Source organism: Vipera berus (assembly GCF_964194415.1).
Source record: "Vipera berus genome assembly, chromosome: 2".
In the NCBI taxonomy this organism is placed as follows: Eukaryota; Metazoa; Chordata; class Lepidosauria; order Squamata; family Viperidae; genus Vipera; species Vipera berus.
The window spans coordinates 123,895,548-123,910,347 of record NC_138203.1 but is presented as its reverse complement, the minus strand read 5'-3'; the positions used below and the strand labels follow the sequence as shown (position 1 = coordinate 123,910,347).

At 45.8% G+C, this 14,800-nt stretch overlaps 1 protein-coding gene and 1 long non-coding RNA gene across 2 annotated transcripts in view; one reads left to right on the top strand and one right to left on the bottom strand.

Moving 5' to 3' along the window:
• Nucleotides 1-146: 146 nt before the first annotated feature.
• LOC308663727 lies at nt 147-3,271 on the top strand. Its single transcript, XR_014025472.1, has 2 exons — nt 147-2,612; nt 2,652-3,271. It is a non-coding gene; the product is annotated as an uncharacterized lncRNA (long non-coding RNA).
• PHF8 (PHD finger protein 8) overlaps nt 3,221-14,800 on the bottom strand; it is a 35,425-nt gene continuing 23,845 nt past the window's right edge. The window contains exons 14-21 of the mRNA XM_081320368.1: nt 13,754-13,923; nt 12,205-12,290; nt 11,145-11,275; nt 9,366-9,631; nt 8,564-8,659; nt 7,361-7,470; nt 6,322-6,700; nt 3,221-4,734 (exon numbers count right to left, since the gene is read on the bottom strand). Coding sequence (XP_081176494.1) covers nt 4,646-4,734; nt 6,322-6,700; nt 7,361-7,470; nt 8,564-8,659; nt 9,366-9,631; nt 11,145-11,275; nt 12,205-12,290; nt 13,754-13,923 — 1,327 coding nt within the window. The 3' untranslated portion in view covers nt 3,221-4,645. The remainder of the gene's footprint in view (nt 4,735-6,321; nt 6,701-7,360; nt 7,471-8,563; nt 8,660-9,365; nt 9,632-11,144; nt 11,276-12,204; nt 12,291-13,753; nt 13,924-14,800) is intronic.

Here is a 14,800-nt window from a genome sequence, read left to right as displayed (position 1 = left end):
GACGGGGAAACCCATCATCTCCTTCTGGACCTTTGCAGCGGGTCCTTGGAAATGGAAGAGACATCGGACTATAGTAAGAGAGAAACTGATTTCTCACTATGCTGTAGGCCCAATCTATCCCCATGCCGTATCATGCTGATATAATGCAGAAAAGGACATTGTGCTTAGCTGCAAATATGTCTTCTGAGCAGCAGATGGAGGGATCTGATGTGTTTATTCTTTTTCTCTCTGCAAAAAGTTAAAGACATCCTTACCTTGACACTTCGGAATAAGCACCACAGACACCCCCACCACCCCCTCAAAGTTCACAGCCTTAATTGGAATTGTTAAGAACAAAGACAGGATGAGGCTTTCTGTGGGCCTCAAATGCTGGACTGAGAGTTGTGTGGGATCCACTCCAATCCTTCCATATTGTCCTCGTCTAGCCATGCAGGCAAGGCCAATGTGCCCTTTTCAATCAGTTGAGAAATATATACCAACCACAAGTGCCACACTCCAGTATTTCAGTTCAAATCAAATTGACCAAAGGTGTGAAACTGCTGCTCAAAGGCACAACAGAAGGGCAACGGCTGAGGCATCTGGCTTGCTGGGTCACGAAAGAAAAAGCAGAAGCCCTGAAAATTTCTTCCAATAGCAGGAAACACAGAGATGCTACGAGGCATCGATCAGTTTTGAGAGCCTTTTTTTTTAACCTGGCTTAGTATGTTCTGGACATGTTTTAGTTATTCAACAATCCAGCTGATGCCATGTTAGCCTTTCCCTTTGGAGTGCTTTGGCTTTGGACAGGTGGACAACAGTATGAAGAGTGAGCACTCACCGTCTTCCTTGTGGCAGATTTTCCTGAACACAAAACACCCTGCGGAAAGACTTTCCATCATCAATAGAGAAAAATTACCAGCTTGCTAACATTTGGATAGAGGAAAAGGTGTGGGTGGGTTGCTATTTATCATTTTAGAGTCCCTGCCCCCCCCCACGTTGCACCCTGTTCATTTATGCAACTTGGAAGTCTTTTGTTTTTTACAATTTCTAGGGAATCTCCTCTTAAGACATCTCACATTAACAAGGAAACTCAAGTTGGCTCACCCAGCGTCCTATGCAGGGAAAGGGATTGAAACGTAAAAAAAGGGAATAAAAGCTACTAATGCATCTGTCAAATGTTCTTGCATTGAAAGGCCACAGCAAAGCATATAAAAGATTTTAGCGTGTGGGCAAGCAGAGTGGCAGAATCAAGAAAATCACACCAACAATCTGACCGACGTGAATCTCGCCTCTGTCCAGGGATTTTCCTGCTATCACCCCTCATAATCCATACAGCAAGAATCTTATATTGTAGCTGAAAGGAGACAGGCAAAAGCCCTTGCCTCTCTAATTAGTTCTCCTTGCAGAAGGTTGGATGGTGTTCTTCAGGGTGCTCCTGCATTATACGTATATTTCTTTTCCCTGTTTTGCTTGTCTGCACTACAAAAACCCCCTCAGCCGACAGCCATTCCCTCCCCCCTCCCCCCCCCAGTCCCTGGGGCCCTGCAGCACCCAAGATTTATTGTCCTGTAATTATTGCGGGATCAGACTTTCTTTTCATGTGTTAAAGTGTATTTTACAATTCTTACAATAAAAACAAAAATTGCTGCCCGAGATATTATTGTAAACCTGCAGCCGAAGCAAATATAGGATACTAATTTAAGGAAAGGAAAAAAAGGCAGTAACCCTTAGCTGGGAGAACAAGCCTTTCAGTTTTGCTTGATAAATAACTTTCCGGTATTAATTTTGTGCATTCAAAAATCAACAGACTGTTAATAATACCAATTCTGAATAAAAGGTGGCTTGTGACCCTTTGCAGGGAGAAATTCCAGATGAGATCAATGTGAGTAAGACACATTTCATGAATAGTACCAAGGAGTCCCAGTATAAAATAATTAAATGGGTGAACGTTCAATGTGGGTTATTTGATGATATAGCTACCGTATTTTTCGGACCATAAGACGCACTTTTTTCCCCAAAAGTGGGGGGGGGGAAACGAGGGTGCGTCTTATGGTCCGAAGGTGATCCGTATGGCCAGCCCCAACCTCCGCAAGTGGAAAGCAAGGGAGATTGCCAGGAGCACGAATTGGCACGTGCTGAGAAACGCCGATCTCACGCTCCTGCACTCTCCCTCGCTCGGTTTCAGCTTCCCTTGCTACAAGAGAAAGCAGGCTGAAACGGAGTGAGGGAGATTGCCAGGAATGTGAATCGGCCGATCTCGCGCTGCTGCAATCTGCCTCGTTTCAGCCTGCTTTCTCTTGTAGCAAGGGAAGCTGAAACCGAGCGAGGGAGTTTGCAGGAGCGCGAAATCGGCCAATTCGCATTTCTGGCAATCTCCCTCACTCCGTTTCAGCTTGCTTTCTGCAAGAGAAAGCTGGGCTGCAGGGCCGCCTCCGCGGGTACTGCTCTAATGCAGAGAGGGAAGGACAAAGAGGGAGGGAGGGAAGGAAGGAAGGAAGGAAGGAAGGAAGGAAGGAAGAAAGGGACAATGGGAGAGGGAGGGAGAGAAAGAGAGAGAAAGAGAGGGAGAGAGAGAGAAGGAGAAAGAATTTTTTTTCTTGTTTTCCTGCTCTAAAAACTGGGTGCGTCTTATGGTCCGGTGCGTCTTATGGTCCGAAAAATACAGTATTTAGGTCACCTTTTATTCCCCAACTGGCAAAAAACTGGCCCCAAAAAGAAAGATTTGGATAGCCCTCCTGAAATAATCCCCCCCAGTGGTGAATCCTTTCAGCACAGCCCCCTTTAAAGCAAAAAGTTGTGCATAAGAAGTGCCTCCACTCTATAGGTAGAATGTATGCCTTGCTCAGGGTGCTGCACCCATGTATTAACTCTTGTGCAATAAACTGCTACATCTGTACTTCGGTATCCGACTCTCCAGAACACAAAATTTGTGGGCGAGTTCTCCCAGATCCTAGTGAAAGCATTTGTTCCTAGAGGAACAGAATCAGAAAAATATATCTCAGGCATATGCCACAATAAACTGAAGGTTTTCTTATTTTCTCCCCCTTAAACACACGTTTCTAGAGCGAGGCCTAAAAAATAGAATTCAAACATTTACACAAACAAAGCTTGCTGGAGTCTGGTGTAAAAATATGATACACAGCTGTATTAACTGAGCTGTGCTGCTGGGTAGAAACATCTTTTAAGTCTTACTTAGGGGGCATGATGCCCTCCCTGCCGCCATAGAAGGGGGAGAAGGAGAAAGAGAAGGGAGGACAGACTGCTTTATGCCAAGAATGTAAAAAAAAACCAAGCCCGGGAATTACCAAAATGAGAGATCTGCAACAGGAACAGCTGTGAAGCCTACTGGGAAACTTCACATCGGCAGCAGGAAGAATTTTGCTAATATTCCACATGGAATCTCCTGGTTGGCAGCCCCACCTGGCAAGTGATGCTGGCTTGAATAGTTTCCAGCTACAGATTGGAGAGAGCTGGGATTTTCACCAACTTAAGATACAAACATTCAAAGCAACAACCTACAGATAACACAAACCAGGGGGGAGGAGGAGGCAGCTTGCAGCCTTCTACCTCAACTGTCTTCTCGTATATGCTGCAAAATGTTTACAACACATTAGTCCCTTTTGCATTCTGCAGTGCCATGGGGACACACAGATCTCTTGTGAAGTTTCCAGTCTTCTATTTTGGATGGATAACGTAAGGCAAGATGAGTGAATGATTCCCTGCTGCCAAATGAAGTTTGGAAGTTTCAAAATTCTCTCAGTGGAGAGGGAGTTATTTCCAGGGTCTGCCTACTCCATCCACAAATTCCTGACTGCTGGAAAACAGGGGAGAATCCAGTTCTCTTTGCAAAACAAGCGGTTCCTCTCCTGCCCTTCCAGGCTTTTGGAAGGATCCCTCCGGAGCAGCGTATCTCAAGCTGAGCAATTTTAAGATGTCTGAACTTCAACTCCCAGAATTCCCCGGCCAAAAGTAGCCCCAGCTGGAGAATTCCGAAAGTCGAACTCCCCCCATCCGAAAATCGTTGCGGAGTCGAGAAACGCTGTTCTAGAAGAACTGCAAAGGAACCCCCTGCTTGCCTGAAAAACAACAAGCAGCTACTTTTTGCTGGGAATTTTCTTTTTTTCTTTTTTGGAAAAATAATAATAATAATAATAATAATAATAATAAAAAGAAACACTCCTTGGCATGCCAGGGGTCTGCCAACAGCAACAAAAGATACAAAAGGGCATTTGAAGCTGCTAGGAGGAAAAGGTAAGCCAACATCTGTAAAGTGTGACTTGACAGGAGGGAAGGGAGCATTCGAAAGAGGTATCAGCTCCAGAGCAAAAAAGGAAGTGCAGCGGGTCGAGGTAGGGATGGAGAACAAGTGGGCACAATGAACCCCCCGCCTCCTGCGTTGTCTGTCTCGTCAGGGAAACCCGTGCGGTTTGCCTCTGTGTTCAGGTGCTGCCAATCGAGTTCAAAGCTCCCAGCACAGCAGCACAGGCAGCTCAGACTTGGCTCTGATCCATGGGAGGGAAGGAGAGGTAGAGTAGAGCAGGCCTTGTCCACGCACCCAAGGCCTCCAAAGAGACCAGGTGGTGCCTCCAAGTGGGACTCTGTGCCTCACCCAACTTCTGCCGCCCAAGAGCTGGGCGTGTGGTCTGGAGCTGACATGGGGATGCACTCAGAGGAGTAGCTTGCCGTTGCGATGGATCTTCAGGATGCGTCCGAGTCGCTGCTTTGCTGTCGCTAAACCCTTCTTGGGGCGTTTTCCTGAAAGGACCAAAAAGAGAGAGTTATCATTCTAACTAGGACAACCATTTTAGAAATATTTGCTTACCAGAGTTTTTAGTGCCTTCAACCATGGCACCATGTCTTCAACCATGGCTTCTAAGGTACTTGAAAAGTTCTTAAAAATTCAGGGAAATATTCAGAGATGTGTCTGCCTTGAAAGTAGCCCAGGTTGAACCGTATAGCAGGAGCCCTCAACCTCTGGGTTGTGGCCCACCACCGGGCCATGGCCCGTTCAGAACCGGGCTGCGTAAGCGGTGGGCTGGCGCATGCAAACATGTGTGCAGGTCAACTTCTGCGAGAGGCAGGCCGGCGCACACATGTCCGTGCGCATGACGGCCCGCCACTTGCTCAGGCTGGTTGCCCCTCCCCCCCTCCCCCACCCCCAAGGCCATCAAGCCATAAAGGTTGGGGATCGCTACTGTACAGCACAGTCAAACATCAGAAACTGGGCAGCAGAAATGTTTTATGACATTTTGCCAAATTTCAATTCCACAGGAATCATAGGTCGTAGATTCTGCATGCATTCTGTAAAATAGTCCATTTGAGGTAAAGGTAAAGGTTCCCCCGCACATGTGTGCTAGTCATTTCCAACTCTAGGGGCCTCCGTGGTCCATGACGTCTCCGTGGTCATGTGGCCAGCATGACTAGATGCCAAAGGCGCACGGAACGCTGTTACCTTCCCACCGTAGTGGTCCCTATTTTTCTACTTGCATTTTTACATGCTTTAGAACTACTAGGTTGGTACCATTTGAGGTACCTTGGTTCAAAAATGCTTGCCCCATGATGCACTATTTCGCCTAGTTAAAGGCTACAGAGACAAGAGCTTTAGATTTAGTCAAGTCATAAAGCCCGTTTATTTTCCTTCTGAAAAAAGTCTGTGCTGATGTGGAGAATGAAATTCAAAATCCTCTCCGGGTTACACAATGAATCCAACACGAACATTCAAAATGCCATCTTCTTTCTTTTACCTGCTTGCTTTCCACTTGGGAGGCAACAATTCCCACAAGGGAACAAGAATCTCACCTTCTCTCACAAGAAGTCAGCAGACTATTCCAAAAGTTTCTCAGTGGGGAACAAGGAATTCTGTCTGAGTGCTATTATGGATTACACAAGGATCCATAATCTGGATCTTGCCAGGCTCCAGTGGTTCCTACCTGCGTCAGTTCACACCTGCCTCTGTTCGTTTACTCATATAGTACTTCATTCCTATACGGAAGTCCTGAAGGTTCACAATGCTATATAATTAATGACAATAAAAGTGCAACAAAACGCACTAGTATTATCCCAAGTGAGATATTCAAGGTGAGGCGTCTTTTGAACTGGTAACTTTCTTTGAATGCAGCATGGCTGATAATGGATAATACCACTAAGTGTGTTCAGTATTTGATTGCCCAGAATGCATCCTAGGAATGACCAGTCCAAGCCATATTCTTCCACCAACTACAATCCCTCTCCTCCTCTGGCAAAACACCTTGCAGCAGATCTTAAGGCAGTAAGAATTCTTTCCTAAACCACATCCATAGGATTGGCCCTTCCCTTTCGAAGCCCATATATACACAGGCTTACCCTGGGCTGCTTGAGGACCTGGCGAGCCAGCTGAGGGGCGCCGCTGGGACAAGAAAACCCCCGGGGCCATCGGCGTGGAGCCCCGGTTCACCTGGGCCATTCCAAAAACATTAGGCCGAGCGGTGTATTCATGATCCACCAGGCTGCCGGCAAACTGCTCCTGTTTCAATTCCGGGGGAGGGGTGGGCACAGGGGCCTCCAGCTCAGGATCTGGTTCTTGGGGGAGGGGGAGTGGGGGTGGCACATCCGGTTCCGCTTCTGCTTCTATCAGTTCTGGCTCTGGCTCCGGCTCCGGTTCCGGCTCCAGTTCTGGACTAGGAGCTTTCGGAGATGGTGGCTTCCTTTTTACTAGCTTCCGCCGCTGCAACTTCTGATGTTCCTTAAAAGGAAGAGAAAAGAGGTGGAATCCTTCACGCAGAGCTGCATTGTTTAAGATCAGCTGGGCGTGGGCAGCACCGCTAGGGATTCCTTCTTGCTCCTGCCCAGCTGGATCCATGAATGGTCCCTGGGAATGACTTGAACGGATTCTTACCCATTCGATTTCCCGTTCGAGAACACTGAATGAACTAGCTATCCTAAATTCAACACACACACACACACACACACACACAGAGACAGACACACACACAGAGTCTGAAAGTAGGGCTTTAACAACTTACGGGATGATGCTATCCTACGAAATATGTTGCTCTGGCTCTTTTAAGAATACATTTTGCTGTATTTCTGTTCCTTGTTTATTGATTACTGATCCCGTGATGGCTTGTTCTAGTTCCTGCCTACGCTGAAGTATGCTATCAGTCACCACACTGAGTGCGGTGAGAAATATACTGAGAAAGACCAGTATATAGAAGGCAGAACGCTAACCTTGGCAATGAGTATGCTTCGTAATGAATAACAATTCCATCGTCCTGAAATACCGCAAGCTTTCCCCACTGACACAGGAAATGTTCTACGGAAGAAGGCGGCCACCTTCCCCAGGACGAGTCTCTTTGGGCCTCACAACCTGCTCCTTCTCTCATAAACTAACCTGGCCATTTACCTGCTGAGCTAGTTTAGCTGCTGCAGCTGCCAGACCGGTCTCGACAGATGCCACTCTGGTCCCTTCACGGACAGGGCGGTCTTGCTTGGGTAGCGTTGGGGTCACCCGGGCTGTGAAGAGGGAAAGTTCACCTGAAGAAGTTTCTATTCCACCTTCCCCGCAACTTTTGACGATTTCAACTTATGTGGAGTGGTAATGGCCCAGGTTGCCATTTGGGCTGAGGAATTCTGGGAGCTGTAGTCCCAGGACCCGAAGCACCTCAAGATTAGGAGAGGCTGCTCTACTTGCTCCCACCTGGTACACATAAAACATCTTCTTTGCCTACATGATCATATGAGTAAGAGAATGGAAGCTTCGTTTGCTGGAAATCCACAAAATTTAGGCCACAAATCTGTAATTAAGGCCTCACAACCCTCACAGATGTAGTGCTCATTCTGAAACGTTTTAATTGTCACAGGCAAAACACAAAGGACAAAAGAAGAATAATTTGCATCTGTGAACAGAGCTAAGCCATAAGATATACTATGGAGCCAACTGAGGGCAGGTCTATCAAAATTAGCAAAGTTCAGTACTGTTTTTTAAAATAAAATAAAATCCTTAAAAAAAATCCCTTTCCAATATAGTCAAGCAGATTTGCCTCCAATTATTACTATTACGATGAAAACCCACCCTTCTCCAAGTCACATTTCAGGTATCAAGCAAATCAGAAAAATCTCCACATTCAGAATTGTAGCCTTCCAGGCATTGCTACAAACTGTAATAATGTAAAGCTGCAATACAGGTTGACTATGCTCAGTGCAGGTTTTTGTTTAAGCAGAGAAAACCCATTGCTCTGCCTATATTCTTTCCACACCTCACAGAAACAAAAGGAAAGTTCTATGCCCGTACCATTGTGCTTTGTGTATTTCCAAGAATTATGAACCAGTTCACTCTGTAACTGCTGGTTCCTGGGACAGTCAACGATCAGCACTGCACAATGAAATCCCATCCTCAAATACAGTGTAAAAGTCTTCAGCCATTCCCCTAGCATTAGAATCCTCATCACATTTTTTCATCCCAAATACTTTCAGGTATATTTTTGTGCGCGAAAGAGTTAGAAATTTGCTTTTTAAAAGAACTACTGCCAGGGAATTGTATTTTTGTATCCCTTTGTATAGACTCACAATAAATACACACCATGTGTTACAGGTGATGGATGATTACCTTTAGGACTCCACGGAGCATCGTCCGTGCATTTTTTCTTCTTTGGCAGTGACTTCAAGGCTGGGTCATCCTCATCCGATTCCAAGGAAGGATAAACTACAGAGAGAAGGATGCAGTTAGGCATGAATTGTAAATGTTTCAGGTCCTAATATGTGGGAGGGGCAAACAAGAAACTGTGATTGCAATGGGGCACATGAAGGGAAGCTAGATTTCTCCGAAGACAAATGCTTTATTGCTATAACCACAAATCCTTCTCTGGTCAATTTAAATCAGTCAGATATCTTTTCATGTATTAAAGAGTAGTAGGAGCAAGAGAACAATTAGAAAGCCTTGCTGTGAAACTGAGCAGTTTGGCACCGAGAAATGAGAAGCTGGTTGGGAGGTGCCCTGTGCCATTTAACCACTGCAGGCCAATTCTCCAACCTTCCCCAATTTGGTGTCCCTCACGCTGTGGTAGCCCCACACCTCCGCAGACCCCTAAACCAAGGACGATGTGCTTATTGAGTGGGTTTTAACCTGGGAGGACCTATATAGGGAATAGTGGAGGGGCAAGACATATCTATTCAAACACGCCTCCTTGGAACTGCAATAGACTCCCAGAGTTCCAATTCAGAAGGTGATGCAAGTGTATATTGAGATTCCATATTTTATAATGCACAGCTCTCCATACTTTGCAATGCACAGCACCCTTGCAGGCCAATAGATTTCACGTAGTCTTTTAACATTTCTGCCCAGGAGAAAAAAGCCCTGTTTTTCTTGTAGAATCTTCCAACAGTGAAGTAAATCTCTTTCCATTCCTTACTGTATTCAGCATCCTTAAAACAGGCTCCCAGGCTCTCCTGTTCATCCATGCTGGCCTCTTCCTCGCTGTCCGTGCTGTGATGAGCCGGCCGTTTGATGGGCCTCTTCCCTGAGCGCTGGGTGCCGGAGGCTCCCGCAGAGCCACGTTCGTGCCCAGCTGCCAACCAGGCCTGCAAGCTGGAGGCCCCTCCTGAGGATGACTGGAGGTTGGCCATGCACAACATGCCCTGGATGGCTTCCTGAGTACTGGGAGATGCCGGTGCATCACTGGGGAAGACAAACGAAGTAGAGTCCTTAATTGTATCAGCACTGGGACACAACGTGCAACATGGATTTTATCCGGCAAACCTCTGAACAGTAACACTTCTCAATACCCTGAGACAGACCGTATGCATACTCGGTGCACTGACAAAATAGCAATAGCACTTTGATTTATAAACTGCCTCACAGTGCTTTACAGCCCTCTCTAAGCGGTTTACAGAGTCAGCAAATTGCCCTCAACAATCTGGGTCCTCGTTTTACTGACCTCGGAAAGATGGAAAGCTGAGTCAACCTTGAGATGGTCAGGATCGAACTCCTGTCAGTGGGCAGAGTTAGCCTGCAATTCTGCATTCTAACTACTGTACCAGTATGGCTCTAATATTACCTCAAAATACATTTCTATAATTTCTCTTGCAACTTGGATATTCATATCGCTGCTTCCTATACAGGCTAAAAAGAAGAGGAATTTGTAATCTAACCCCAATCTGGATGGTAGAAGGTGAAATCTATTTAAACAGGCATAATGCTGTTCAAAGACAAAAATAATAATAATAATAATTTGAAACTCATTTATTCTAAATCCCTAAGTCACCAAAGTCCTCCAAGATACAATGAACAGACAAACGTGAAAGGGTTCTATCTTGATTAATTATTGCAAATGTTGAGGACTGTGTTTGATGTAGCAGCAGATCTTTTGCCAACTGGAAACTGGTGATCAAAAAGAGTCACCTTGCGCATCCCCCTCTTTACTTCCACCCTTCTATGGGTCTGGTGGAGTGGAAAACCTATGAAACCCACAGTCTGAGGGGCCTATAGGGCTATTTCCTGCACTTGTAGGTGTCTTTGAGATTAAAACCTTACGGTTGGAGAACGGAGGCGAAAAAGCTGCCTTCCCAAAGAGGCAGTTGGAAGGGAACTCTCTGGCTCCTCGCTTTGCAGCAAAAACAAAAGCCTCACAAGACCTTGTTACCTCCTCAAACACCAGAAAGCTCGTTTGAACCTACTTGAAATGTTAAAAATATTGTTTCTGAGCATTGCGGGCTGTTAGGCTCTTGAACGGGAAATAATTTTATAAACTCTATGTATGATTGACTTGCGAGCCCGGTGTGTTGTGCAATTAGCTCACATGGTGTAATAAGATGGAGGGTTTGTTGTCACTGTGGTGGTGGGGGGCACGAAGGGAGGCTCAGCCAATCTCAATGTATACACGGTTGTACTTTGACAATAAAGGTTCATTCATTCATTAAAAAGCAGTTTACTCAGGACGAAAAATAGATGGACAACTACTAGTTGTTAAAATTGAACCGTGCTATACATGGCTCCAGTAGAGCCGTGCTTCCTTCATAGGTAGGCCAAACAAACCAGGCAAGGCTTTGGGGTCTGCTGGAAACAGCAGAGCTCCAAGAGTTCCCACGGTATGGTCTGCACACACCCATCCCAGGAAACCGAAACAATGGCATTTGAAGGATTATAAAAAGCTCCTCTCCCACCCCCGAGTCCCCCACAGGCCCCGCCTCACCTCAGCTCATCATAGTCAGCACCGCCAACCTGCCGACTGGCTTTCAGCAGGTCCAGGATCCCACCAGCACTACTGCTGCCTTCCAACTGGTCATCACCCGAAGCATCCTCCTCTTCAGTGGTGTAGTCCTCCTGCAGACAAAATAAATCCAATTTTAACAGAAGGCCAATTCTCTGGGCAAATGGGTATCTTGCCTATCTGCTCCAGGAGCACAACAGAGCAAAGTCTAGGACCAAAGGAGCATCGTTAGAGCAAAATGTGCATCTGAAGCTCAAGAGCATCAGCATTTCTACTAGACCTGTGGTCTCTGACTACGCTTGCTCCTTTGACAGAGGGAGATGGCCACGTTTTAAACTGGATATGATTGCTCCTCAGGGAAAGCTGGACCTCTACTGATACCACCCACAAAATAAAACATTTCTTAAAATGCCTTTACCATTTCTACTGAGTGGGTTTCACTTAGCTAGATCTTGTGATTATTTTAGATTATCACTCTAAGTCTCAGCAGGAGACAGGACCTGGATGATCTTGTTTGCATCAGAATATGAAATGGCCCAGATGTCCTCAAGTGGCTGTAAGTCAAGAGTATCTCAGAAGAAGGCAATGGTAAACTATGACCATACTTCTGCCCAAGAAATAGCATGGCTATCATCATGGTTATTATTTTTCCATCCTTGTTTGCGTATAGCTCAAAGTGACAAACATATCTAATACTCCTGCCTCCTATTTCCCTACAATAACCTTGTGAGGCAGTGTGTGGCCATCTGGGCACGACAGAAACTATAGTACTGTTTGGTTGAGTCTAACAAAGTAGTAACTCTGTCCTTAAGACTGACCTTTACCTCAAAGGTTTGTGGGCTAAGCAAAATGACTCCAGGATGCTGGGAAGATGTTTAGTGCCTGCTGAGAAATTTCTCATACCTTTTCCAACTTTTTTAAAAAATGGATCCTGAGCCAAAACCCCTGTCGTGCCTCACGTCACAATTATCTCCCCTTCCTAGATGGTGATCCTACCCAGCTATCACAACTTCACAATCCTGATCACGTGTACCGGACTTACTTCAATGTCAAATTCTACTTCCCCTGGCTCCCGCACTCGATTTGGGTCAGAACAGGGTTTGGCTCGTGGCAGTTTCCGGGGAAATTCTGCAATCGGAAGGACATAAATGTTAAAATACACTGTTGGAGACTGAGGAAAGGCTGGAAAAAATCACAAAAACTGTGAATCAAACTGAAATGTATTGATTCCACAGAGAGAGACACGTGTGGCTCTTGTGAGTCAGATGATGGGGATATCTGCATATATAAGGTAAAGGTAAAGGTTCCCCCGCACACGCGTGCTAGTCGTTTCCGACTCTAGGGGCCGGTGCTCATCTCCGTTTCAAAGCCGAAGAGCCAGCGCTTGTCCAAGGACATCTCCGTGGTCCTGTGGCCGGCATGACTAGACGCCAAAGGCTCACGGAACGCTGTTACCTTCCCACCGTAGTGGTCCCTATTTTTCTACTTGCATTTTGACGTGCTTTCGAACTGCTAGGTTGGCAGAAGCTGGGACGAGTAACAGGCGCTCACTCTGCTACGCGGCACTCGGGATTCGACCCACCAAACTGCCGACCTTCTGATCGACAAGCTCAGCGTCCTAACCCACTGAGCCACCGCGTCCCTTTTTATCTGCATATATACACACCTACAGAGGAATCTGCCCTGCAAATTGTGATTTTAGATAATAGTGATCCTACCCACTCACCTGCATAGGAATCTGACTTGCAAATCATAATGGTACTTATTGCTAAGGAAACATGTATGGGACTCACTTGCCATTTTATAAACTGATAAATAATGATAAACAATTATTAGGGACTCAATTTAAGCCTTGGAATCAACAAGTGCCCTCATAACCATCTGAAAAAACGGTTTGGAAAGTATGCAACCTCTTTCAATAAAATTAGAAGGTCAAAGATGAAAGAAGAGAATGGAATTTTGGAAACCACTACTGAGGTTGAAGACATGAAAGGATCACTCGTAACAGAAAACAGAACAGCAAAGTCACATTTTAAATTGTAGTCACACCCCAAAAATATGTTTCAAAACCAAGACAATAGCCAGGAATGCAGAATTTAGCTTCCATAGTTTTAGTTTTTATAAAATAAGTTTCACGGATTGGTGATAATACTAACCACAGAACAGTAAGTGTGTTGGTGGTAATTACTTTTAAGTTGTTCACATTACAGTGACGTGCCTGAAAGCACATAAGCAACTCCTAATAAATTCCAGAAGCCAATAGCTCATAGCAGACACGAGGATGGGGTTTTATTACGGAAAAGAAAAAGGAAATGTGCTTATCTGCCTATTTGATTCAGACTGTAGAAGAATCTGGTCTCTTGTCTTTCCCTCCAACCCAGTCTCAAAGTACAGTACATGCACAACACAGCCTAACTCCTGGCTTTGCCCCAAAAGACACTTTGAAGGGAGGCCTGGAACAGAGACGAAGGAGACAGCCAAAACAATGACCAGAGGCAGCACGAGTGAACACGGAAGAGGTATTTGCCCAACCCAAGAGAAATGCGTCTACCATAGAGAGCCACCAAGCATGGATGAAAGGTGCTACATACTGGAAAGCTTCTTGTGCAGCAGCAGATTCCTCCTTTCCCTGCGTGGCGTTTCGTCGATCTGCAGATCCTCCTCGGAGTCTATATCCAGGGCTTCTGCATCAGATGGGCTGGGTGGGACTCGCATCTGTGCTCCTTTGTGGCTCCGGGTACGCTCCGAGGCTTTGATTTTCCTGCCCAGGGGGGTGGGGGGGATGGAAAGAGGAGAAACACCAAATGTGACGAGGCTGACCTGATCCGATGATCTAATCACTGGAGGATATTATGCAGCCCATAATATATTCTCTGCTCCCCTACCCTTTGTACGGTTGGCCCCACAAAGATAGGGAAAAGGATTTCTTTTTTTCCTTCTTAAATACGGAGATGTCTTCTTGGCAAAAGTCACCTTACTGAAGCTAGGATATATGGGTCAAACTATATATGGGGAATCCCCTTCATGGATTACTGCCTTGTCGTGGCGAAGGGGCTTGCGTAATTCAATGAAGCTATGAGCTATGCCGTGCAGGGCCACCCAAGACGGAAAGGTCATAGCAGAGAGTTCTGACAAAACGTGATCCACTGGAGAAGGAAATGGCAAACCACTCCAGTATCTTTGCCATGAAAACCCTATGGACAGTACCAAAAGGCAAAACGATATGACGCTGGAAGTTGAGCCCCTCAGGTCGGAAGGCGTCCAATATGCTACTGGGGAAGAGCAGAGGGCTAGTACTAGTAGCGCCAGAAAGAATGAAGCGACTGGGCCAAAGCCGAAAGGACGCTCAGCTGTGGATATGTCTGGTGGTGAAAGGAAAGTCCGATGCTGTAAAGATTTTTTCTCCATAGGAACCTGGAATGTAAGATCCATGAATCAAGGAAAGCTGGACGTGGTCAAACAAGAGATGACAAGACTAAACATCGACATCTTAGGTATCAGTGAACTAAAATGGACAGGAATGGGTGAATTTAATTCAGATGACCATCAGGTATACTACTGCGGGCAAGAATCCCTCAGAAGAAATGGAGTAGCCTTCATAGTCAATAAAAGAGTAGGAAAAGCAATACTGGGATACA